Raw genomic sequence first — 27289 nt, 5'->3', positions numbered from 1 at the left:
CCAGCATACAAACTTTTCATATAAAAACCCATACTGCATCTCATCCTCCATGTGCCCACTCATATACAGCTGTCTAATTGGATGTCTACATTTTCCAAAAGATCTCTGAACTCAGAGGTTCTAACCTCAAAATGGTATGATATGGGATGTCAAAGGACACATAGTAACTGATTCAGAGAAGATCAAACAGAGATGGAAGGAGTATACTGAAAATCTGTACAGCAGGGGCACCAACATCCAAGATATTCTAGAAGATATAACCTACTTGAAAGAACCTCTAGTATGGGAAGGTGAAGTTAGATCATCACTTCGGTCATTACCAAGTCGGAAGGCTACAGGAATTGATGGAATAGCTACAGAAATATGGCAGGCAACAGAATCAGAATCAGTCAAGGCTCTAACCAAGCTATGCCAGCAAATTTGGAGAACTACACAGTGGCCAACAGATTGGAAGAGGTCCGTCTACATACCAATACCAATGGAAGGAGGCTTAACAGATTGCATAAACCATCACACAATATACTTAATTTCACATGCTACAAAATAATGCTCAGGATCATCCAACGCAGATTAGAGCCTTACGTGGAAAGGGAAATGCCGGATGTTCAAGCTGGTTTCAGAAATGGCCGAGGAACAAGAGACATTGCTGATGCATGCTGGATAATTGAGAAAGTCAAGTAATACTAAAAAGAAGTCAATATGTGCTTTATTGACTACAGAAAAGCCTTCAATTGCATCAACCATGTCAAGTTGTGGAATGTTCTTAGGAAAATGGGTGTCCTAGAATATCTCATTGTTCTCATGAGAAACCTATACACAGCACAGGAAGCCACAGTCCAAATGGAACATGGTGAAACAGACTGGTTCCAGATTGGCAAAGGAGTAAGACAAGGCTGTATACTTTCTCCTTATTTATTCAAATTATATGCTGAACATAAACTGAGATAAGCTGGATTGGAAGAAGACGAGCGTGGCTTCAAAGTTGGAGGAAGGAACATCAATAACCTGTGCTATGCCAATGATACTACTCTGATAGCTGAGAAAGCAGATGATCTGCAAGCTTTAGTAATGAAAGTCAGGAGGACAGTGAAAAAATGGGACTACGACTAAATGTAAAGAAAACTAAACTAATGACAACAGGTATAGCAACCAGCCTCAGAATTGATAATGGACACAGAAGAGGTGGATAGCTTCTGCCTTGTACTGCCATCAACAGTAAATGGTCTAGCAGTCAAGAAACATACTGTAGACTAGCACTTGGTAGGGTTGCAATGAAGGCCTTGGAAAGGATAATTAGTTGTCATGTTGTTTCTATACCTACATAGATTAGAATCGTTCGGACAATGGTTTTTCCTGTGACACTCTATGGATGTGAAAGCTAGATTTGAAGAAGCAAGATAGAAAAAGTATTGACGCTTTTCAACTTTGGTGCTGGAGAAGACTTTTGAGGATACCATGGACAGCCAAGAAAACAAACAAATGTATCACAGAACTAATCAATCAAGAATGGTCACTCAAGGCACAAATGACCAAGCTCAAACTATCATACTTCGGACACATTATGCAAAAACTCAGCTCCCTTGAGAAGTCCATAATGCTGGGAAAAGTTGAAGGAAAGAGAAGAAGAGGACGACCAGCAGCAAGGTGGATGGACTCGATTACGGCAGCAGTAAATGCAACACTGTGAGACCTTAAAGGCCAAATTGGAGACAGATAATCCTGGAGAGAATCTATCGATGTGGTCGCTAAGAGTCAACACCGACTTGACGGCACTTAATCAATCATCAATCAATTGGATGACTATGCAGAGTGGATGCTTTTGTATCCTCCTCCTCACCTTGATCCGCCACTTGCTCGCTCACTTGATCCTTTCCTCTGGGCCCAATGAGCAAGCAGATGGGAGCTGTAGCTGGTGGTGTGGGGAGCAGTGGCTGGTACTGAAGAGGGAAAAGGTGCAATTAGCAAGCTAGCATGGCCACCTGAACAAAGGGAAGAAGAGGTGGAGTAGCTGCTTATGGGTAGGATTCAGCCTAGCTACCCAAGCAATGAACAGGCACTTGCACCTCTGAGTGCAGAGTAGATATTGGCTAGGTCGAGAGACTGGGTGGCATGCTCCAGTGCAGCTATAGGCTCAGAGAGTACAGAAGTCATCTTCATTGCCATGGTGACAGAGATACCTTTTCCATGTTAGCATGATAGAAGGCTATATTTAAGACCCAGAAAAGCTGGGTGGCATGCATGGACTTCAAGGGAGCTATAGACAGCAGTTAAGAGGAGGAACACCAGCAGTTATCAACACTGCCGTCCACCAGTAATTTAATGTGGCCCATATCAGGATTGGGACTGCCACCTGATAATGCCAACTCCTGATCCTGGCCCTTCTTGGGGAGCAAATAGCTGCAGAACACTCAGGATAGTGAGCAGAACCATGGTGGAATACACTAGAACCCAGGAAGGCTTATCATCGAATGAATTTTAAATGCAAATTATGGAACATACGAAGTCATCAAGAAAACCATTCTTCTGAGTATTTACTAGTGTTTTCCCCTTGCCATTAAGAGGGGCCATTCACATGACCTTCTGAGTGGGCAGGCGGTGGGGGAGGCTTCGCAAAACTTGCCTTCCCCCCAGTTGATTGTTGCATGCTTGATGGGAGTGCACTCCCACACTATCCACACTGTTCTGTGGCCAGGACTTGTTATTCCAGCCTCTGGGTATTCCACAGTACACCACACATGGTGCACTGGGGGATTCCCCAAGGGGACAGGCACTCTAGGCATCCATCTCTGTGTCAGCACAAGCTGCAAGCAGCTCGCACTGACACATGATCCTGGCAGCTGGGTTAAGAGCACCTTTGCTCTTAACCTTAGCCTTAACCTTGGCTAAGAGCCGGGCTTTGGCACTGGGTTTGGCACCCCAGCACCACTGGGCCCACGTGGATCCCTTGGTTCTCATGGGCAGCCAAAGCCTAGGCTTGGCTGCTCATGAGAAAAGCCTCAGTATGTAACCATGATACATCTTGGAATGAGGGCAGAAGCCTGGGTATAAATATGTGATTTCCAGGTACACTGTAAGGTTTACATTCTGTTTTGCAGCCTGTATGTATACAATGAGAAGTTCTTGTTCATTAAAAGAATAATAATACCAGATCCCTGCATTTCCATTTAATAACCAGAGACCATTGTTGGTAATGGAGACAATTTGAAGGCCACGGATAGTGGGAAATTGCTATTGCAAATGAGTTGTGCTCAAACAATTCTAGTTTCAAAGTAGATATTCTGCTTGTTTCAAAGCAGGTCTCCGTCACTTGACACACAAAACCAAAGCTAGGTACTTGACAACTCCCCTTGTTTTGGAAGCTCTAGGTAATCTCCGAAATCAGGAGATTTATAAAATCCCTTATGAGCTGAAATACATGAGATGGCAGGCAGCATTCAGCTTGGTAAGCCACAACTTGTTCCTTATTTTAAGGACACTTATGATGGAACCATATGGGAGCTCCTACTCTAATTCAGTGTTTTCAATAAATATTGCTTTATGAGGAGGATTTCTTTTTCAGACCCATATTGTAGAAGCCGTTTGTGGGTATGGGATAGGGGCAGGGATACTAGAATGAAAACAAATTAACTAAAAAGAAATCAAAAAGAGAGAGCGGGAGGGAGAAAAGAGAAAGTAAAAGGAAGACAAAATGGCCCAATGCTGTTGGAAATACAATATAAAGTGGTGGTGGTGGTGGGAAATAAAAACCATGAGTGATAGGTAAGTGAAACAGGAGTGGAAGCAATGGAACGTTTGTCTGTTCCAGTCAAGACAGCCTGAAATCTGTCCAGATTGCATATATATTTCAATTGCTTCCTGATGGTATCACCTTTCAGACTGGAATCACCAGTATCTGGACGTTGAACCTCAAGTAATATATATAGGCTTTTTTGGCATGAGGACATCCATTTTACTATATTTCTACTAGTCTCTATTTTAAGTAAATTTCAGGTTTTATACAGTCAGGAAATTCCTTGTTCCACAATGATCCAGAAAAGGATTTAAAGCTATCCATCACAAGCTTTCCCCTTCAGGGGAGAATCTGTAGGTCAATGGTAGAGAACATGTTTTTCATGCTAAAAGTCCCTGGCATTTCCAGGCAAGGCTGGGGAAAATCCTCATCCAATGAAGAGCAACTGTCAGTCAGTATGGACACTATTGACCTAGATGGACCTATAGTTTTGCATAGCACAAGGCAGCTTGATGGGTTCAAACTCCGTTTTGTGTGAATTGTACACTAGTTTTAGACTATAGTAATGAGAAGGTTACATGAAAACGGCTTGCATAGCCTTTTAAAATGCATATTTTCACCCTTGCCAAAATATACTCACACATTTGATCTCACACCTTGATCTCACAGTGTGTGGATCAAGGTGATCCAGTTGACATAGAATACCTGGGGGCTATTCTCACAATCGGCAAAAATCGGGCTAGGAGAGCCTAGCCCGATTTTTGCTGATCATGTAAACCACCGGTGAGGTGAGCCCGGTGGCTTACAAGCAGCTAGCCCACTTTTGTAGCCCTCCCCAAAGCCCGGTTTGCGGAGAGAGCACTCTGCAAACCTAGGCTTCCCGATCATGAATAGCTGTGGCGCAGCTCCACGCCATGGCTACTCATGAGTAGACCCTGGAGGGGAGGCGAAAAGCCATTTCCCGGCTCCAGAGGTCTCCCCAGTATGCCCTGTGTGCTCACGCAGGGCATACTGGATCTTCCGGGGGCCACGCAGCCCCCGAGCTCCCCAGCCCCCACCGGCTCTGTCACGGAGCCGGCAATCATGTGGGCGGCCAATCCAGCCACTCAGGGCTCCCTCTCTGCTCATGTACGGGCTTAGCCTGCTCTCCCTGCGCAATCTCAAGAACCAGGTCTCACTGATCATGAGACCCAGCTCCTGGACTTCCAAAAAGCTTTTGACAAAGTTCCTCATCAAAGACTCCTGAGGAAACTTAGCAGTCATGGGATAAGGGGACAAGTACATGTGTGGATTGCTAACTGGTTGAAAGACAGGATAGAGGGGGTAGGTATAAAAGGAGAGTTTTCACAATGGAGGAAAGAAAGAAGTGGGGTCCCCCAGGGATCTGTACTGGGACCGGTGCTTTTAAATTTATTCATAAATGATCTAGAAGCAGGGGTAAGCAGCGAAGTGGCCAGATTTGCAGATGATACCAAACTCTTTCAGATAGTGAAATCCAAAATGGATTGTGAGGAGCTCCAAAAGGATCTCTTTAAACTGGGGTAGTGGGCAACAAAGTGGCAAATGTGGTTCAGTGCTGGCAAGTGTAAGGTGACACACATTAGGACAAAAAAACCCAACTTCAAGTATATGCTGATGGGATCTGGCCTGTCAGTGACTGGCCAGGAGAGGGATCTTCGGGTCATGGTGGACAGCTCCTTGAAAGTGTCGACTCAATGTGTGGCAGCTGTGAAAAAGGTCAATTCCATGCTAGGGATCATTAGGAAGGGGACTGAAAATAAAATGGCTAATATTATAATGCCCTTATACAAAACTATGGTGTGATCACACTGGGAGTACTGCGTACAATTCTGGTCACCACATCTTAAAAAGGACATTGTAGAACTGGAAAAGGTGCAGAAGAGGGCAACCAAGATGATGAGGGGCCTACAGCACCTTTCTTATGAGGCAAGACTACAACACCTGGGGCTTTCAAGTTCAGAAAAAAGCTGACTGCGGGGAGACATGATAGAGGTCTATAAAATCATGCATGGTGTGGAGAAAGTGGATAGAGGGAAATTCTTCTCCCTCTCCCATAACACAAGAACCAGGGGTCAACCCATGAAATTGATTGCCGGGAAATCTAGGACCAACAAACGGAAGTACTTTTTCACACAACACAGAATTAACTTGTGGAATTCTCTGCCACAAGATGTGGTGACAGCCAACAACCTGGATGGCTTTAAGAAGGGTTTGGATGACTTCATGGAGGAGAGGTCTATCAACGGCTACTAGTCGGAGTGCTGTGGGCCACCTCCAGCCTCAAAGGCAGGGTGCCTCTGAGTACCAGTTGCAGGGGAGTAACAGCAGGAGAAAAGGCATGCCCTCAACTCCTGCCTGTGGCTTCCAGGGGCATCTGGTAGACCACTGTGTGAAACAGGATGCTGGACTAGATGGGCCTTGGGCCTGATCCAGCAGGGCTGTTCTTATTTTCTTATTTAAGTGCCTTATGTTTGTACATTTTACTTCATTACTAATAGTAACACTTTTAAAATACGAATATAGGAGAACCTCATTACTTGTGGGTGTTCCATTCCTCACCTACTACCACTACTAATGGAACCATGAGTAATGAGGCATTTATTCCTATATGGAAAGGGAGTTTAGGTTCCAGGCTGGAGGGGAAATGGCAAAAAACAGTGGGGGGGGGATGGCAAAAACCAGTGGGGAAAAAAACATACTTTGGCGTGCTCCGTGGCATCTCCATATGTCCAGGAATCCCCCCATGTGCCCAGGAATTAATCCAAAAGGATGCAATGTCCCCCCAAACTGTGAAAAACCATGGGGGTCAGTTTTTTAAAAGAATGAGCCACAAAATGGCTCTTATTGTCCCCTTCTGGGCTCCTGCAGACAAAATGGCAACCTCCACAGTCACTTCTGGCCCTCTAGTAAACGTGTATTCCAGCCCTCTCGGAGCAATGGCCCTCCACTTCTGGCCCTCTAGGAACCATGGATACGTGGGTTTTAATCCTTTCGTATATGCAGATACTAGAAATGGGTGTCTATTAGATACCCCATGGACATGTGGAACCACAAATAGCGGTTCTGCAAATAAGGAGGTCCTACTGTACTTTCAGCATTTTAAAAATCAGACTACACGAACAACATTGTAGATTCAGTTTCTCAAGTGAAACACACATTATTGTGTCAGCATGCAAGTACAACTGACAGGTAATAATCTCCAGCAATAGGAATAAGCTAAACATACATCAGAACCTATGCACAGGCACTGTCCATACTAAATAGGTGCAGCTGGAGTGATGTAAGTAGAGTCAGGTGTCCAAGTTAATTAAGTCAGGTGTCCAAGTTAATTATGTCAAAAACGTAAAGCTCTTCTCCTTCCCCAACACATTTTGAAAGTTGAAATGCCAAAACATTTGCTTGAAACAGCTGCAGCTCTATAATAAGGGAAGAAGACTGCACCCATATCTGTAAATATAAAACTGGCACCAATTACATTCTTGTTTGATTTTCTCCCTTGAGGTTGACCTCAGTATCAATCAACTGTTATAGTGATATCAACATGCTGGTAGCATCAAATAATAATAATAATAACAACAACAACAACAACAACAATAATAAAATTCAGCCATCCCAGGTCCTTGGGAAGGACTCGATGTCTGGATAAAACAAACCAGTCAATAACACCTGTCTGACTGTGTAAATAAATAAATAAATAAATAAAAATAATATAATTATTATAATAATAATATAAGTTATTTTCAAAAAAACAATTTTATTTGTTAGCCACCCCATAACAAATTGTTCTCTGGGTTGCTTACAACACAGCATTAAAACATCAAATAAAAACACATCACACGTGAAATCACACATGAAATCACATACCATTGGCATGAGAGATACAAGTTAGACATATTCTAGCAACTAACATCTGGTTCCAAGAGTGCAAAAGTTCTGGTACTCAAGGACACAGATATGCTATATTTTATAAGAACACAGTTCATGGTATGTTTATATTATCAAGGGGATGTAGCAAAAAAGACAACTTATCTGTTATCCCTTTAGCCTCCATAAATTTTGAGGCTGGGCATGTGAGTTCTACTTACTCATATTAATCCTTCTCCTGCAACTCTGTCCATTTATCCAAAGTTATTCTGTCCTTGCCTTATCCTAGGCAAGAAACTGTATGATCTTGCTACCAGCAACGTGGTTGTGGGGAGATTTAAGGCTACCCCACCCCCGCCCCCCGGTTTGTATTTTTGAAAATTTCAATAGAACAGATTTTTTAAAAGCAAACAGCTTCTCACAGATGTAACTAAGAAAATAAGTCCTGCAGGTGTTCTACCACTTCTTAAGAGTTCTTTAGCAGATGAACACCTCAATTCCAAATCTATTGATTTAGAAGTAAACTCTATTGATAACAGTGGAAGTTACTTGCAAATAAAAGGGCACAAGATTACTGGGGGTGGAAGGGGAGCAAGGGATTAGTCATTTGTGGTAAATGTGCTTCAGTGTAGCTGTCCAGGCTGCATGCACATTGGAGAGAAATCCTACTGTGTTCAAAGGGATTATAAGATTGTAGCTGTAGACACCAACCAAATGATAACTCCTTTACAGTCAAATTAGGAGAGATAGTCTTTGGGAAGCAATATGAGAATGGTCTGTTATTTATGCTGGGATAATTTCACCCCGCACAACCCAGAATGAGGTGATTCTTCTTATATGAAAGAGAAATATTATATGTTCCAAACTGTGAACAAAATCCCCAAATATCCAAAGACTGCTCAACAAGCATGAAGGATAAAAAACCTGCTATTTCTGTGCAGGACAAAGCATTGCCACATATCTTTCTGGTTCTGCTCTGAATAATATGGAAATACTGGCTGCATTCATGTGTAATGTGAAACCTCACCAAACTACAATTTGAACTGTCAGTTTGTAGTGAGTTCCACCACTGTAACCTGAGGTTTATTGGCAGCAGCGTTGTGTCCAAATGCGGATGCCACCAGAACAGTAGTTTCATGCAGTTTCTGGAACCATAATCATAGAGAGGCCAGTGCAGACCTGCCTGGGATCATGCCCACTCCATGCCTGTGGCATTTTTCATTGGCTGCCTCTCTGAGCACTTGCCCTGTTTTTCAATCCAACAAAGCAGTGGCCTGGCAACAAGGACGCTACCGCGTTGCATCCCAAGCTTGTCAGCCTGTCCAATGGCAAAGTTACACGGGGGCATGCCCTCTTTCCATTCTGTCCCCTCTTCCCCCCTCCTGGCAGTCCGGAGAGAAAGGGGATGGGATGGGGAGACAGGGATTATGTGCATAGCTCTCTGAAAATGAAGAAATCAAGATGTATGTTCACAAGCAAATGCAGTTGCGGTGACAACATAAACAGGGCAACCCTATTAGATCTCTGGGATGGGAACATATGGCAGGGAAGTGATACCAGGGGTTGGGTTTAAAGTGCAGCCCCAACCAGGAATTATTGCATGGCTCTACTCTCTTTTTTGCACAGTGATGTTGGGGAAGGAGGCCCCAGCCCCTTCCCCTTGGGGGAACACATGTGGTCCCTAGGCTTACACATGAGAACGGCTGGGCAGGAGGATCAGCAGTGCCCCCAGTGAAAAGAGCGATTCTTCATCTGGATTCCTACTCATGGGTGCCAGAAAATATGACAGGGTAACACCTCTGCTGCAGTCATTGCACTGGTTGCCTATTCGCTTCAGAGTTCAATTTAAGGTCATCGTTTTGACCTTCAAAGCCTTGCGGGGTTTGGCGTTTGTCTACCTACAGACCCGCCTCTCCCATCCAGTTACATCCCATCTGGTCAGATCATCTCAGATGGCCCTTTTGTGGGTCCCTGATTACTGAGAGGTTCGGGGCACTCGGACTCGTGAAAGGGCCTTTACGGTTGCTGCGCCACTTCTTTGGAACTCTCTTCCCCTTCAGATTTGTTTAGCCATTTCCTTACTGATTTTTAAATCTCTATTGAAGACTTTTCTTTTTCGCCAGGCTTTTGCCCTGTAGTTTACCTATTTGTTTTTTTCCCCCTTTTTTGTTAGTTACTTCAGTTTTTAATTTAGAATGTAATTTTTAATGTTGTCTTGTTTTGCATGTTTTTGTGCTCCGTCTGGAGTCTTTGGAGTGTGCGGTATATTAAATGTTTCAAATAAATAAATAAATAAATAAATAAATAAATAAATAAATAAATCTGTGATGATGATGGATGCTGTTCTGAAGCAGACTGCTCACTCATGAGAGTGTAAGGCCATGGGAATACCCCTTCACAACTCATAAGAAGAACCATCCGCGGGGACAGGGGTGTCATGATGAATCTCTAATAATGTGCAATGACATCCCTTCTCCTAGGGACTGCTGTCTTACAAGAGTGTCAGGCCATGGAGACACACATGAGGGCCGGATGGCAGATGCCGCACAGCCAGGTTGCTCTATACAGTCAAGCTGTGGGGATGGGTACCCCAGCATCAGCTCTCTCTGGCTTGGTGACTACTGCGAAGATGCTGTCCAAGTGTGCCCTTTGCCACCCGTCCACCTATTTGAATATGTCCACCTTAATTTTTGCCCAGAACAGCAACCCTACTCTCCTGGGTTCACTGGAAATCGGAGCTCCCCTCCGATTCATGATGTGCCATGGTGCATCCCGTGATGCACCATGGTGGCAGATCTGCATATGGCACAACACCAGTCTGAACCTGGGAAATTTGAATAAGGGTAAAGCTCTGTCCCCGGTCCCAGTGTTTCTCCAGTCTGCCCACCCAGCTATACCTGGACACGTGGAGCATCAAAATCTTATTTGGGTGCATCAAAGGCTTCCTTGGAGAGGAGGGGATCACTGTGCAAAAGTCCTATCATTAACTAGAGAGAACAGGGGCCCTGTGCAAGTGTGCGCCCTGTTTTCTGGATAGTTCAACTCATGAGTACACAGTCCAATGGAAGACTGAAGGTTGGCAAACCCAAGCTCCTCCCCAGTGGAATGGCCCTCTTATGAGAGTGTTAGTCCCCTGGCGGCAAGCCACCACGGGGGCAGGAGTGTGATTTAGTCTCCATGGAGTGCTTTGTCAGAGTGGGCCATCGGAAGAGCATCCTTAGTCACAGCAGGCCAGACGCCAGGATCCTTTGCCCTCCCTCATGTACATATCCCCTCCTAGGAAGTGATCATGTTCCCTTCCTTCCTGAGTAATAGAAAAATAGTGTCCCCCCAAGATCCCTTCCCATGCCGCAAATAGTGCTTGTATGAGACAGTTTTGGTTTGGGGCTCTTACGAGGGTGGCAGTGCAGTTGCTGTCAGATGAAGGGCTTGAATGGCATGGCATTTTATAGAATTTACATGACCTTTCCCTGCTGAAGGCAGGCGGACCATTCCAAAAAGGCACAATCATGCTCAGCATACCCCCTTCAAGATTGTGGCCAATAGCTGCTGCCCTGTAGACATGCTTGCCCACAGTCTGGAGATGCAAGCACTACATAGTTTGCTGGGATGTGGTTTTGGTGAACCAGGAAGAGGGAAGGGTTCCCCTGCCCTGAAAACGGAGGTTGCCAGACTGCATATTGCACAAACATCTGCAATGTGATTCACGGTTTGAAAAATTAACTGTTGGTTCAGCAACCTCTGGTTTCACATTATGTGTGAATGAGGCCACTGTGTATAAATATAAATAATTTTTCAGCCGTTCACATGGGCATTTATGCCTTAGTAACCTCCTCAGCATGAAAACTGTAACACTCTCTGTGTAGAGATGCCCTTGAATAGCACCTGGAAACGTCAATCTGTGCAAAGTTCTTAAGCCAGATTATTGACTGGGATGGGTCATATCATACCCACTGGATTTGTTCTGGGTCCATTGATTGCATATTTGTTTCCAGATTAAGTTCAAGGTACCAGTTCTCAGCTTTAAAGCTCTAGAGAGAATGAGACATGGGTACTGTAGGACTCACTTCTTCTGTATGTGCTCCTTTCATGCTTCTCTGCACATCTCAAATGCTCCATTTTCTATTGCTTACTGAAATTTTACCTACTAGGAGCAGGGCTTTTTCTGTGGTGGCACCAACTTATGGGATATTCTCCCTAAGGAGATGGCATCCCACAGATGGCTCCCATTGCACTTCTTCAAAGAGGCATTCAGATTTGAAAGTGTTGAGGACACACATTTTGATCTGTGGAGAAGTTACTGGTATTCTTTTATAGTGAACAAAGGGAATCTATCATACTTGGAGCTTCAAGGGATCTTTTTGCCAACCATTTTATAAATAATGCTCTTGGATGCACTGATCTGGGGCGAAAGGACTGAAACAACAGAGTAGAACTTGCATTGATTCATCTCTGCTATTATCTGATTTGCATGTATTATGAATTCACTGGTATGCAGCCACAATAAGCTCTACATATTCAAAATATTTTGATTAAAAGAGGTTTTATTACTGTACCTTATGAGAAACTATTTGGTTGGAAGTATGCAAATAGGCAACATATGCTTTAGCAGTACAATCAGTACAGTGAAATATAAACACACCTGTTAATGTCTGATCCACCAAATTGGTTGCCATGAACGTCACAGCTGGTGAAGAGATAGCCGCTACCCTGGTGACTTGAGTTGGCCTCAGAGGAGTCACGCGAGTATCCATTCTAGAAGCAGCACCTGCACATCAACCATAAATGACGATTACATTACTGTTTTTTCTCCATAAAGTGCAACTGGCTAGGGAGGAAACATTATTTCAAAAAGCTTTGGGTATCATCAAATGCTGCTAGTGCTAAGTCTTTCTTGGCAAATATTTTATAAAACATTTATCCAAATGTTCAGTGTTTAGATGGTGTTGTTTTCCCCCCTTTTGCTACAACCCTTCCCCCTTTTACATTGTTTCATTCTAACAAATTACTTCACATTGGTGAGGAGTTCTTGGAGGCCCCTTTGAGGGTCAAAGGATGGCATACGTATCTCAATATATGGATGAATAAATAAACAAACACTATAGAAATGAGCCAATGGCATGTATATGAATAGTAGCAATGAAGAAGATTTCAGTATGAGGGAGAACAATCTGACATGAATTCCCCACCATCTGAAATCCCCCCAAGCCTTTATGAGATGAGGTCAATACATCTTTGAATGTTGGCACATCATATCTTAGTATTCCAGAACTCTTGTTGAAGTTTGCCTCCTCTTTCTTTCTTTTCTCTGCTATCAAGTTGCGAGACGGACAACAACAGCCAAGGGTTATTTCTCCAGGAAGCATAGCTTTTTATTCCTTCTGACTCCTTAACCTTGGCATACTCAGAAGTCTTCACTGCCGAGAGTAAGAAACAACTTAGAAACAGTCTGCAGCAGTCATTCCTTATCCAGTTCCACTTGGGAAGTTTGGGAAAGTGTGAAAAAAGGGAAAAGAACAGGCAAACAGACAACCAAAAAGAGGAACTGTCTATCACATCTTTCCTCTTCTGCACAGTTAAATTTTTTAAATTCAGATAGCATGGGAGCAAGAGAGGTAGCAGCAGATGGCACATTAGGTATGGTGGATGGCATTCTGTATGTTACTGGATAAAATGGAGGCAGTGGTGGGGTGGCCCCCCCATGAGGTGAACTGAGGTAATCACCTCAGGTGCACCTTTGGGGAGCCTTTTTAGTGCTCTACCTACTGTCTTGCTTGACCCCATAACCACTGCCTCCTGGACCCAGCAACAGCAGGAGGCCAATGTAGCCTCGCCCCTACACTAGCCCCACTCTACCGCCACCTCTAAAGCTCAGACAAGGCACTCAATGTGTGTCACTCTCCATGCTGGGCTCTCCATGCTGCCGGCATCAGTGGAGGCTTAATAGCCCATGCCACTTCTCTGGCCTTCCTACTGCTGTGCACAGTGTGCTTAACAGGAAGAAGCCCAGAGTGGCTGTGTGGGATTTTGGTTTTAAGCCAACAGCAACAGCATTCTCCACCCTCACTTTTACTGGCTCTCCTAGGAAGGAGACCCAGTAGAAGGAAGGGCCAGAGAATGCTGCTGCTGCCGCAATCACCAACAACTCAATAATGAGAGCCCACACAACTGCTCCAGGCATCTTCCTGCTGGGTGTGCTGTACAAAGTGCTCCCAGCAGTAGGAAGTCCAGAGAAGCTGCCCGGGCTCTGATTATTAAGCTGGCGGCAGCAGCAGCAGCAGTGAAGCAGCATGGAGGAACATTGGAACATGGGAAGCTGCCTTCTACCAAGTCAGACCATTGGTTCATCTAGCTCAGTATTGTCTACACAGGCTGTCAGCAGCTTCTCTAAGGTTGCAGGCAGGAGTCTCTCTCAGTCGCCTCTATTGAAGATGCCAAGGAGGGAACTTGGAACCTCTCTGGCATTTCCAAGATAAGGCTGAGAGAGCCCCAGAGGTTCACAATGATGCACAAAGAGTGTCTCACCTGGAGCCAAGGGTGGGTGGGGCTAGCCAGTTCCTTGAGCTCTAACCAGTTTCATGAGCTTTAGCCAATGGCAGGGCCAGCATGGGGGGTGGGGGCGGGCGACTGTATTTTCCTGGCCTCCGGCATGAACAAGCATCAACCCAGCACCGGCCAGCAGCCACCTCAGCCACCATGGCATTTCACCTCAGGAATGGGCTCAGCTTTAATCACCTTCTTTATTTCTCTACAACTTCTAGTCATAGTAGCAGAGTGTGCATGCATGTTGACTGTTGTTGTCTGCTTGTCAAATCACATTCAAATGCATATTTCATGGAGAGCAGTAGGGGTGTGCACGAAACCAGTTTGCCTAGTTTGGTTCGAGTCTGAACCAGACTTGAATGGAACCAGGCATGTTCAGTTTTGCACATACCTGAACACCCTCCAGCTTGGGTCAATTTTGAGCTAGTTCAGGGGTTCAAACATAAAAAAGAATTAAAGGACTCTCTGCTTCTGGGGGGCACTGCCGTGGCCTCGGGGGATGGGGTGTTCCTCCAGTGATTCCCTCTCCCCCCAGTCTCAAAATGGCCCAGGTCAGGTGAGTCTTGGTGCATTTTTGGCAAATGGTCTCCATTGTGCATTTTTGGCCAATTTGGGCCCATTGTTTGGCCAATGGACATGCAGGTGTCCATTGCATATGTGTAGCGGCCCCCCAAATGGCCACCACCACTATATAGAGGCACAGAACGGGCTGAAACCAGGCCAAACTGGGCCATTTTGAGACTGGGGGAGGCCAGCAGGGGGAAGGGGAACCATCGGAGACCCTGTCTGTGGCAGTGCCCCCCCAGAGGCAGTGAATCCTTTTTCAAAAAGTTTGAATCCCCCAGAGGTGGCTGGGGGTGGGGGTTGGCTCAAGACAAACCTGGGCCAGTCCAGCTCAAGGCCAGTTCGATGTTGAACCGGCTCAGGTCGAGCCAGTTCACACATCCCTAGAAAGCAGTGCAGGCACCCACGTGTTGCTATGCATCTTGACTATGTTCCTTTCTTACCTACCTTATGCCTCTAGTAATCACTTTTTTGCTGATGGATAACAATTTGGATCAAATTGGACAAAAAGAGGGTTATGGGATAACTGTCTGAACTAGTAGAACAACATTTGCATCAGAAATCAAACCTGCAGATAATGCTGCTTCCCATTTTAAGTGAATTAATTTCTAGGTGGGGGAGAGTACAGTGCTGGAGGGCAAGACTTGCCCACAATCCTGGGCAGTGTCCCAGCTGCCATGAACAGTAGTACACAAGAGTGGAGTGGGGGCATAAAAATGTCCCTTTTCCACTTTTAGAAAGCCTCTTCAGGTTTACAAGAATGGGAAAATTCAAAATACACTTCTGAGGTTTCCCTTCCCAACAAAACTCAAGAGCTACTTTCAGGAGTGCAGGGAAGGGAAATGCAAAGGAGGATGTGTTGGGTGGGATAAATTTCATGGGCTTTTTGCTGGCTTCTAATAACATGCACCAATACCCCACTGCCTCCTGAGGATCATTTCAAAAATATGCCTCCATACTGGCAGCTGACACATTCCATGCACTTTATGCTCTACTGCAAGTGCTCCTGCCTTTTTTTTTTTTTTTGTCCCTGCTCTTATTTTTTTAAACAGATCCAAAGAAATTAAGCAGGTATATCATGACAATAAGTGGTTACTTCACTTCAATTTGAGTGCCAGGAGCAAAACCAGAAAAAAAATATTGGCAACCCCTCCTGGCATTCAGAATCATTTTTGTGGCCTCCATAAGAACTAAGTAAGATCTGATTTTGTCCTGAAAGACAGGTGGTAGAAGAAAGACAGTCTCTGTAAAATCAAATGTATAATGTTTGAATAAACTATCAGAACCTGCATCCAAATACACATCTCCCACCACATAATGTACTGGTCAGGGTTTTTTTACTGCAGGACCAGCTTCCAATGTTTATGGCTTTCCATTTTGCAAGTTTTAAAATTGCTGTTTTTAATGCATTGTTTCTTAATAGCAATTACTTTTTCAAGGGACAAAATTGCAATTTTGGCTATAAATCAGCACCATACTAAACGCCTGTGAGCCAAGGAAGATTTTTCTTTCTTTCCTTTTTTTAAAAAAAGACCATAAATCATTGTAATGATACTTAGCTTTAAAAAAAAAAAAAAAAAAACCCACAACAAAACCCTCCATCTTTTATGGCAATGATATGGCAAAAGTTATGAAACCCACAAAAGGAATAAAGTTGCATAGAGCTAAAAAGGATGTTGCTAACGAGTTAGTGAACTAAAAAAAATATTCAGTTGAGAGAAAATTGCCGAAAAGAGTAAGGTGTTTTTTTAGAGAGATGGTAGGCATTTCATGTGAAACTTTTACAGGTCAATCCTTTCATGATCCTGCTAGGCCAGGGTCTGCCACATCTTTGTTACTCTGGCATAATTCCAATGTAATCCAGACTGGATTCAAGTTGCCCACAGGTGGCTCAGTTCGGCTCAGATGAGCCCAGTCCTGGTCCGGTCCGGCCGTTGAGCTGGCTCGAGGGCTCGACAGCCATACTTGTAAAGAGGATTCTGGCAAGGATTCCCCTTTACATGTAAAGGGCTGCTGGGGGAGAGGGGAAAGTCCCCCCCTTTTACCTTAAAAAACATGCCACTGCTCAGCAAGATGGGGGCAGTGGTAGCTGCAGCAGCTGCGAGGAGGTGCGGGGAGGTGAAAGCAAAGTTCGCCCTTTTACCTTTTAAAAAATGCTGCTGCATTTGGGGGGGTGCAGTGGCTACAGGATGGGGGCAGTGACTCCCATTTTACTTTTTAGAGGTGAAAGGGGAAACTTTCCCTTCACTACCCCACCTCCCTGCAGCCGCCGCTGCCCCATCCCGCCATGCAATGGCTCATTTAAAAGGGTCAAAAGGGAAATCTTCCCCTCCCCCTCTGCCGGCAGCCCTTTACTTGTAAAGGGGAATCCTTACCAAATTCCCCTTTACAAGTATGGCGCTCAAGCTGGATTGTGAGCGGGGGGCTTGGCTTGCCTCACTTCTGGACTGAGCTCCCTGGCTCGGCTCGAGGGTGAGCTTTTGAGTCCAGTTGGTTCGATAGCGAACCGGCTCAAGGGTGAGCAGGTTCAAACATCCCTATAGCTGAGTACAACCAGTGCCAAATCAACAGTACAACCAGTGCCAAATCCCAGGATGACCTTCCCCAATAGTTTCATGCAGATGTTAAAAAGCATGAGGGACAGAATGGACCCATGCAGGATGCCACAAGCCACTGACTAAGGTACCGAGCAGGAGTCCCCCAGCACCACTTCCTGGAAATGCCCCTAGGGGTTTTTTCCCAGGGTCAATGGTATCAAAAGTCCAGAATAATGAACTGGATCAGCATAACAAGCATGGAATAGTGATCCTTTCACCAATGTGCCTCATCACTGTGTGCTTCTAGGCATGGGCAGAGATTTCATATATATCTTGAGCTATGTTCACTGGCTTGGGCTTATATATTCCTAGGGATTTCTTGTGACTGACCACCAATTTAGTTCAAATCCTTTTGTGGCTGAAAGGGGATAAAGATAGGAACACCTTTTGTTACTCAGAATATGAACCCATGACAAGATAGTAGAAAATTATTATTATTATTATTATTATTATTACATTTATATCCTGCTCTTCCTCCAAGTAGCCCAGAGTGGTGTACTACATACTTGAGTTTCTCTTTCACAACAACCCTGTGAAGTAGTTTAGGCTGAGAGAGAAGTGACTGGCCCAGAGTCACCCAGCTATTTTCATGGCTGAATGGGGATTTGAACTCGTGTCTCCCCGGTCCTAGTCCAGCACTCTAACCACTACACCACACTGGCTATACAGAGTTGTTATTTATTACTTCTAAGAAAACTCCAGCTCCCCTTACAACAATTAATAAGACAAATTATCATTGTCTTGTCTCCCAAAACACAATATCATTGCCTTTCCTTGATTCATTTTCAGTTATTTACTACCTCATATTATCAGTCTATACAGTGAACATGTACTCAAAACAAGTCATTTCTGATTTTCGCAAGAGATTTTAGACCTTCTACAAAACTGTTGGGGCTCTTAATCACAGCTTTGTTACTACTCACAAAGAATCATGTCATTATGAGCATTAACAACCAAACAGTATTTTTTATTTGCCATAAGAAAAGGCAATAAGATCATTCCACAATAACTCCGAAATATATTACAGACAGGCTGAAACGACAATTTCATGCACATTCCTTAATATCACTGTTTCCCCCTGGAGATTTAAATTATTGCCTGTAGATGATTTAAGATAAAGTTTTTTAAAACTATGTTTCGTCTTGCACAAGAGCAGTCAAATCAATGAGAAAGAGAGAGAAAAGGGCCATGTATGCCTATGGCATCGATAAAAGGTTGCAAGAGACAGATGCAAGGAAGCCAAAACTACCTCTCAACAGAACTGACCTCTGGCAAGGGAGAGTCACAGTAGCTGTCTACACTACACTGACTGGGTACACACACTTACACACACACTTGGAGGAAAGTATATAATCCGTACTTGCTTCACTGGTCATCACAACAGATCAAAAGCTTGGTTGTAGTGCATCACCTTCGCACATCTGACACATGGGGTTAGCCCTCAGGACTGGAATGTATTTTACATTTAGCCACAATGACACAAGAACTGCTTTGCCATTCTTCTTCCCTCACCACTTCAGGAAAGAGTGAAGAGAAAGCTATGAAGGAGCTATGTGAGTGGGGCTAGGGATAGGCAAAATGTTTTGACTCAAAACAGGCCATTTCGAGGGTCTCAAGTTCAAAATAAAATGCCCTTTAAATAAAAGGTCTGTTTCAAGCTCGGAACAAAATAACCCCATTTAGATTTGAAATGTTTCAATGTTTCAAGAGCCATTTTGGAGGCCTGTTTTTCCCTTGCTGATTGGTTTTCTGACACTGGCTTCCAATTAGCTTATGATCTCCTTGCTTCTTGATTGGCTTGTTATCATACAAATCAAGTGTTGTCATGGGCAACTGTGCCCCCATTGGCTTGGGGGAGGAAGGAAGAAGGGGAGAGCTGAAAGGAGGGAGTTTCAAAATGTAGGGATCCTATTTTTTGATAGGCTGTTAAAAATGGAGGATCCTATGGTAGTATTTTAAAAGGTTAAAAATGTTAAAAAATCACCTGTTTTCCCATTTCTTTTTTTGGTTGGGTGGTAGGTAGCATCCATCATGCTCTATCACCCAACCCACTTTGCTGTCCATAGGAGCTACCCATGGAGAACAATTGGGTGTTTCAAGTTTCCCCATTGTTCCCTATGGCAAAACTCTCAAAACATTTCGAGTTTTATTCTATCAAAACAACTGGGTCGACCACTGTTTTGATGAAATGTTTGTTTCAAGCTCAAAACAAACACAATATCCTTTTTGTGCACATATCTAGGTGGGGCCTATGATATATTACTTTTGCAGGCCAATGTTATTCAGTTGGGAACAAAGATTATATTCAATGTGGAAAAGAAACCCATTGTTGTCTGTACCCAGGTAGTTTTTTCATACACACATTCCTGGAGCAGCACGTGTTAATCGATCCTTACACTCTAATTGTATTTGGAATGGCATCATGAGATATAACAACATTCACAATGAACTTACCTTCCCAACTACTCAGGTAACTGGCCTTATTTTTAACCAAAAAGGAAAATCAGCCATTCTACTTTAAAAAAAAAAAGAAAAAGTAGCTATCTGGCCAATAGAGCCTTCAAATAGGCATTTTGCTAAGTGTGGCTTCCAGTGCCTCCCTGGAGGATATCAGAGGGAAACTTCTAGGCTTCACCTGGTCACTGCTGCCTTGAGCTGATGAGCAACTTTGTGGAAGTACCTCCAATCTGCTAGGTTTCCTAGGTTTACTGGGTGAGCAGCCTAATAGTAGCTGCTGTCAATGGAATCCCTCCTCCTTTTTGTGCCCCAAATAAGGCTCTGCCTTGAAATTATTACAATCTTATTTAGTTAGCAGGTGGCTGAATTACTCTTCTTTCTGAATTTTGTTCCTAGGAAGGTAAGAGTGGTGCGAATGTGCACACACACAAACCATGACATTATATGTATGTACAACAAGCTTTGCAATCACATCAAGACCAAATAGGACAACATACAGGGGTGATATCATATGGTCCCTACCTGCTTAGTGTCTGGGGAGAGGCAAAGGCTTCCCAATTGATTAAATAGATGAAGATGGGAAATTTTCTGGACTGCACTAATGGCAGAGACATACTTCAATATAATCAATCTATCTTATGTTCATGGAGGAGTACAAGTCTTTCAAAGTTATATCAAAGACTTTCATACCCACTCTACATGGCATCCTTGATTTCTTTAAAGCATTGTGTTCTTTTCCACAGCTGGCTACATTAACATAAGCCATGCAGTTCTCACTGGGTGCGTGTGTAGGGAAAATAGGTCACAATTTACATCTACAGTTCATTTAAGTATATATTTTCAAAATGTCCATGTATAGAGAAAGTCCAGTAGCTCAGTCCTTACGCTCTAGGAATATGCTTGACTGATAAAGACAATCATAATCTTGCAGAAATAAATATGTGTGCACTTTAGCACTACATGAACATAAAAAAGCAATCTCTACAATAGATTGCTTTGGAATTCAAATGCTAAATAAGCACTAAGGCTTTGGCTTAATGTCATAATGTAATGGAAGCATTCAGAATGAAGTGAATTTAACCCCAAGGGCTGACATTATGTTTAAGCATAATCCATAAGAGTCCTAACTATAAACAATCAGGGTTGGGTTTTTTGTTTTTTTATAAACTTAAGGCAAATTTTGTAGTGATTACTTCCCTGCCATTTCATATTGGTGAATTTAAAAACAAAATTGCTCTATAACTAACTCATACGCTTTAAAGACATAACCACATCTCCTCTGACAATATTTCAATATGTAATTTTAAAGGATTTTACTTCTGTGTTAAAAACGTAACCAGTACTATGTGCTCCTTTGTGGCAATGTTAGATTTTTAACAGGGGCCACATTTTAACTAAGAAGTGGCTGCACATATTAAACAGTTAACCAAGTATTTATCTTAGAAGTGCTAAATTTCACTCAAAGTTTAACAGTGTTCTTCAAAAACTCATTTTTGTCACAACTCTGTGGGTAGTGGCAGGATCAGCAGCACTTGAAGCACTGAGAGCATTCTGACAGCAATGTTTAAATAGTTAAATTATATAATGTTAATTGTTTACACATAACTATACCTGTTTTATATTCTCACATTCTTGTGAGCTCAGTTGCTGTTTGTGCCCTCAAGAACCCATGTGTTAAAAATACTGCATGTGTCATGATATGTGTGTGTGTGTGTGTGTGTGTAGGGGGATGATGCTTAACTTGCAACCGAGAGGGGGGCAGACTCCAAAGGCCTTTAGGTCCAGGCTCCAAAATTACATACATGCACCTCTGCAACACCTAAAGGCATTTTTGTCTTCAAGGCCCTTTCTGGATTCCTGGATTCCTATCACTGTGAAGACACCTGAGCTGCTCTCCTCCTGAGCAGACCCACTGGGAGGGAAGCCTTGACTAGCCATGTATGTGCTCTGCCTCCAGGAACTCAGCCCTGGCTCAGCATGGCCTCTGCTCCTGGGGGGTCCAGAGGCAAAGGGGAGGCCTCTATGGAAAGGGCTGGAACCCTAGCAAGAGTCACTGGATCCTCATTGCCAGGCGCAGAGCCAGCCAAACAGTGGCCTGGTTCCAGCCCTGCCCGGCGGATCCCTCTAGCAACATCCCGTGCACATAATGTCACATGCACGGGGTGTGACTCAGGCTCCGGAAGAGCCCTGAAAAAACTCCCCATGCCCAGGTTCCAGAGAGCCCCGAGCGAGCTCTCCCTTGTCCTTTACAGGCAGCATTTCCTACCTGACAGCCTTTTATTTGCCTTTCTTTCCCTCCAGCAAGGGAAATAGATGTTGTCAGGCAGCAAGCGCTGCCTGAAATGACAAGGGAGAGCTCACTCTGGCTCACTGGAGCTTGAGGCCACGCCCCCTTCACACAAGTCATACACAAGGGGGAGTGGCCCCGACTCCGGGGAGCTGTTGCTGGCTCCAGCTCTGATGGATCTGGATCCAGATCCCCCCAGAGGTGGACAGAGGTGCTCATACCCCTGGACTTCCAGTCTGAAGTCCAGGGCCTCCACACCCCCTGGGCCCCCCCGAAAACCTTGTTAGTCTGTCCCCAGTGGTTTGGTTGCCATGCTGCATTGCCGGCCCACACTGTGCCAGGTGGAGAAGCGTGACTGTGACCTGCGCTGGATGACTGAGAGTGACCTTTGCTTTAGAGACAGAGGCGGGAGTGGGGAAAGTAATATGTGGGATGGGAATATGTTCAGTTCTGTGTGGAAATGGGTCTGCTAATGCATATTTGCCTAAATATACCTGTTTTATATTCTTACATTCTTGTGAGTTCAGATGCTGTTTGTGCCCTCAACAATCCACACATTTTTGGTAGTTAAAAATACTGTGTGTACTACAGTGTGTGTGTGTGTGTGTGTGTGTGTGTGTGTGTGTGTGTAGGGAGATGATGTGGGCGGGGGGCTCCAATTAACTTGTTTGCAAATAACTGCGGGGGGCGGCGCTCCAAAGGCCTTTTGGTCCAGGCTCCAAAATTACCTATGTGCATTTATAACTGCAGTAGCATGCCTGCTTCCCTTGCTGCACACATTTCCCAAGTCAGGGTCTTGGCCTTTAAATGGTCTTATGAATGAAAATACTTACTGCTCCTTAGCCGACATAACAGGGAGCAAACCATTCAAAATGACTGACAAGGGCTTTTGTCTTTGACATTGAACACACTTGTTTTGTTCTTGAAGAAGTTATTTCATTTGCAGGGAAGAATGTGCTGTGCACAAAGGAGACATCTTCCCATGCTTTTGTTGCAATTAAAGGCACTTTTTACACCATGTGTGACAAGAAGATAGAGTGTTTTATAGTAGTACTGGATAATTGGTACTTTTATTTATGTTTTTTGAATGCTTGTGAAGTTTTGGGGCCGTTTCTGATGCAATTAATTTCATTAGTACTAAATTATATAAACTGGAATAGTGCAGAATTAAAGCTTTGTCTAAACAATGGAACATGGAAAAATGACTTATTGTATTGGATCCTTCTTACAAACGCATTGGAAGCAGCCTTCAAACGTTCATAAAAGCACAAAAGAGAGAGCTTTCTTTCAACCAATTAGCTCATATTTTGTTACTTTGTTTACCCACCTAGCAAAGAGTCAGAGTTCTATATTTCCAATTATTCTGTCAAAAGTGGAGTAATTGGTTTTCAAATCAGGCAATTTAAAAGCAAATAAAAATGAGATAGTGCTCCAGCCACTGCAGTCTTTGTAATGAAATCAACTGTCTGGCAGCACAAAAATGGGTTCGGGCATTTGTTTTTTCTACTGTAAAGTACATAGAAAGCTGAGACATTATTTATTCCCCTTCATTATTATTTAGCATTATCATTGTTGGTTTACACACTGGATTTTGTAAGGTTTCTGTCCACTTTTTGAACCTGTCAACTCTCCTACCAGGACCACCGGTTTCCCTATGCCTTGCATAACTCTCCATTATTATTATTATTATCATCATGATGATGTTACCCCCTCAAAATGTAGATAAGGACACAGCTCCATTTAATCAGCTGTGATTCAAGTCCATGGACTGGATTAAAGGTGCTACAAATATCTGTGGTTCTCTGCAGTGCATATAAAAACTGGATATCTATGTAAATGCCCTGAGCAGGAAACAGTTTTGAGAACATTATCATCTGATCCATGAAAAAGGTAATCACTAGATGCGCTCTCTGAATTTATTTATTTGTTAACACGTATATGAAAGCCAGTTCTGCCATAGTCACCCAAAATACCTATACTCTTAGTCTTTTTGAGAGAGATGTCTGTGATTATATTATATTATATTATATTATATTATATTATATTATATTATATTATATTATATTATTTATTACATTTTAACCACCCTATCCAGAGGCTATGGGTGGCACAAAACAACAAAACAAAAAACTAACAAACAATCATTTAAAATAATCAGCTTACAACAATATTAAAACAAATTTATGATAGATTATGATGGAGCTGGTCAACGGAGATTCAGCATATATGAAATCATACCCTTTATTTCTGCATAGTTTCCAACATTTCTGACATTGGATATCTTTTACTATTCTGAACAACTTTGTGTGTCTAATAGAGGACTGGCACATATGTATTTGTCGTTTACTGGTGCAAATGCATGTACAATATCCTTGGTCACTTGTGCTGGGATTTTGATTTACTTTTTAAGAACATAAAAACAGCCCTGCTGGATCAGGCCCAAGGCCCATCTAGTCCAGCATCCTGTTTTGCACAGTGGCCCACCAGACACTGCTGGAAGCCACCGGCAGGAGTTGAGGGCATGCCCTCTCTCTTGCTGTTACTCCCCCGCAACTGGTAAAATTTTAATAACAGAGACACAAACCACTAATTTTCAGCACTAATTGTGCATGACCTTCTCCCCAATGCAAAAGCTTCAAACAGCAATAGTTAAACTGAAAAGCTTTCCTAAACCTCTGAAGGGAGTCTAGAGAAGCCCCTTCACTGTAAGGTGAAAGTGATAAGAAGATTCTTACAGTCACCTCTACAAGAAGAGACTACAAAGGTAAAAAAATAGCTTATCAGTTTTATTACAGCTTTTAAAAACTGTTATGAGCAATTTGTGAAAAAGCAGAAGGTGATGAGCTTCCAACAAATCGAATTGTTTTTCTCCAGCAAATATAAACAGCCATAATTAAGGCTATTGTGGATACTACTGTGTCCCTAATTAACGCCATGAATGGCATGCCGTGACACCCTAATTAAAGCTATTGTGGATAATGCTATAGCTGAATAAGGTGGAAAACAGAAATCTAGATCTGCATTACAAAAACAGAGTAACTACTTTTGCAAGCAAATTTCTTAAATTCAATACCAGTGTGAAAGAATGTAGAAATATCATGGGGAGGGCTTTTCATATTTCTGCACTGGATTTATATGGAAAAAATAACAATCATGAAACTCACAGAAGCTATTCTCATGACCGGGCAGGCAGGCGGGAAGGCAGGGTGGAACCTACCTTTCACTTAGATGCTCTTTGACATCCCCTTGGGCATGCTGCTGCGTGCCCACACTAGGGGTGTGCACGGAACCGCGGAGCTGCGGTCCGGCACTGGGGTGGGGGGTTCCACAAGAGTACGGGGGGGCTTTACTTACCCCCTCAAGAATTTTGCCATATTTATGTGAGTAAGCGGGCAGCATACCTCCCTGCCGCCCGCTTCATTCCCCCTCCTCTCGGCGGCGCGCGGCTCGGCTTCCTCCTCCTTTGTATGTTAAATGCTCAATCGGGCAGCACGGTATCTCCCAGTCCCTGCCGCCCGGCTCTTCATGCCCCCAGCTCGGCTGGCGGGCACCCCCTGAGCAGCCCCGAGAACCCTGCCGCCTCTTCCCTTCCCATGCTCAAGGGGTCGGCAGGAGAGCGCCCCTGCTGACCCCATCCCCTTCCCCGGCTGGGCTGCAATGGCTTCTAGGAAGCCTTTTGTGCGCCTTCCTAGAAGCCATTGCAGCCCAGCCGGGGAAGGGGACGGGGTCGGCAGGGGCGCTCTCCTGCCGACCCCTTGAGCATGGGAAGGGAAGGGGCGGCAGGGGTCTCGGGGCTGCTCAGAGGGTGGCCACCAGCCGAGCTGGGGGCATGAAGAGCCGGGCGGCAGGGACTGGGAGATACCCTGCCGCCCGATTGAGCATTTAACATACAAAGGAGGAGGAAGCCGAGCCGCGCCGCAGAGAGGAGGGGGAATGAAGCGGGCGGCAGGGAGGTATGCCGCCTGCTTACTCACATAAATATGGCAACATTCTTGAAGGGGTAAGTAACCCCCCCATACTCTTGTGGAACCCCCCATCCGAACCAAGACCACCCCGTGTCCGGACGATTCTGGAGGCCTTTTGAGTGGCCTCCGAACCGGTCCGTGCACATGACTAGCCCACACGATCCATGTTGCATGGAGCAGCGCGGATTTCTGGAGCCTGTGACTTATCATCCCAGCCTCCAGGAATCCCACAATGCACTGCGAGCCTACAGCCCGAGCACAGAGGTGTAACTAGGGGAAATAGTGCCTAGGGCAAGCACTGAAATTGTGCCCCCATCCAAACATCTGACACCCATCTTTCAGATAACTTTGCCATAATATCAGCTCAAAAATACTAGTCAAGCTCGTTAATCTTTTAATATTTCAAAAACTATTTAGCAGTGGATATAGCCAGACCAAAAAATGCTTGAAAACTACAAATTTCAGTATGCTGGGGCTCATGAAATACCCAAATACTATGTGGAAGTGTACTTGGAAAACTGAACAGAAGTGCCTGTCTAATTCTCTACTATGCATTGTAGCATCACTATTAGATAAGTTTTAAAAATAAATTGAGAATTTGACTTTCCCCAGATACTAGGGCCTTTCAGAGGCCATTTAAGCATGCGTGGTAGCCATTTTGTTTTTGGTGGCCATTTTGAACTTTTTTTTCATTTTAAAAATGGCGTCCCCCTTCAAGCGGCACCCGGGGCACGTGCCCTGCCTGCCCTACCCTAGATACGCCCCTGCCCAAGCATACATATGAACCCCGTGCTCATGGCCTTTAAGCCAGGTAGAAGTCCAGGTACAAAACCTGGGTTTTCAAGGGAGGCAGCACTGGGATCAGGATAGATCCCAGAACTGCACTCAAGCAGCCTTACCCAGGTAGTGCTTCCCTATCCTGGGTAGATCTGCTTGTGTGCATAGCCTTACAGAATATCTCAGAATAATTGGTTCTAGCTGGGCCAGGCTCAGAGCATCTGCGCCGCCGGCCAGCCCCCCCTCCCCCCCACCATGCTGGCATGCTTGGCTTTCTGGCTGGCTGGCCAGCCGACTGGCCGCTCCCCCCCCCCGCTGCCTGCTTCTCCCCCCCCCACGTACTTTTGGGCAGGCCAGCTGGCCGGCCTATTTTCTCCCCCCCCACCCACTCCATGCTTTCTGGCTTGCGGGTCAGCCAGAAAGCTTGCCGCCACCTTATCCCACCCCCTCCTTCCAGCGCCTGGGCAAAACTGGCCTGCTGCCT

The 27289-nt window shown here is 44.4% G+C and overlaps 1 protein-coding gene across 3 annotated transcripts in view; it reads right to left on the bottom strand.

The window, feature by feature from the left end:
* TCERG1L (transcription elongation regulator 1 like) overlaps positions 1-27289 on the bottom strand; it is a 277404-nt gene that overhangs the window by 85470 nt on the left and 164645 nt on the right. For all 3 annotated transcript variants that reach the window (XM_053312335.1, XM_053312332.1, XM_053312334.1), the window contains exon 5: positions 12258-12383. In XM_053312335.1, the coding sequence (XP_053168310.1) occupies positions 12258-12383 (126 nt within the window). The remainder of the gene's footprint in view (positions 1-12257; positions 12384-27289) is intronic.

The sequence above is a fragment of the Hemicordylus capensis genome, chromosome 3 (assembly GCF_027244095.1).
Source record: "Hemicordylus capensis ecotype Gifberg chromosome 3, rHemCap1.1.pri, whole genome shotgun sequence".
Lineage (NCBI taxonomy): Eukaryota > Metazoa > Chordata > Lepidosauria > Squamata > Cordylidae > Hemicordylus > Hemicordylus capensis.
This window is presented reverse-complemented; position numbering and strand designations above follow the sequence as displayed.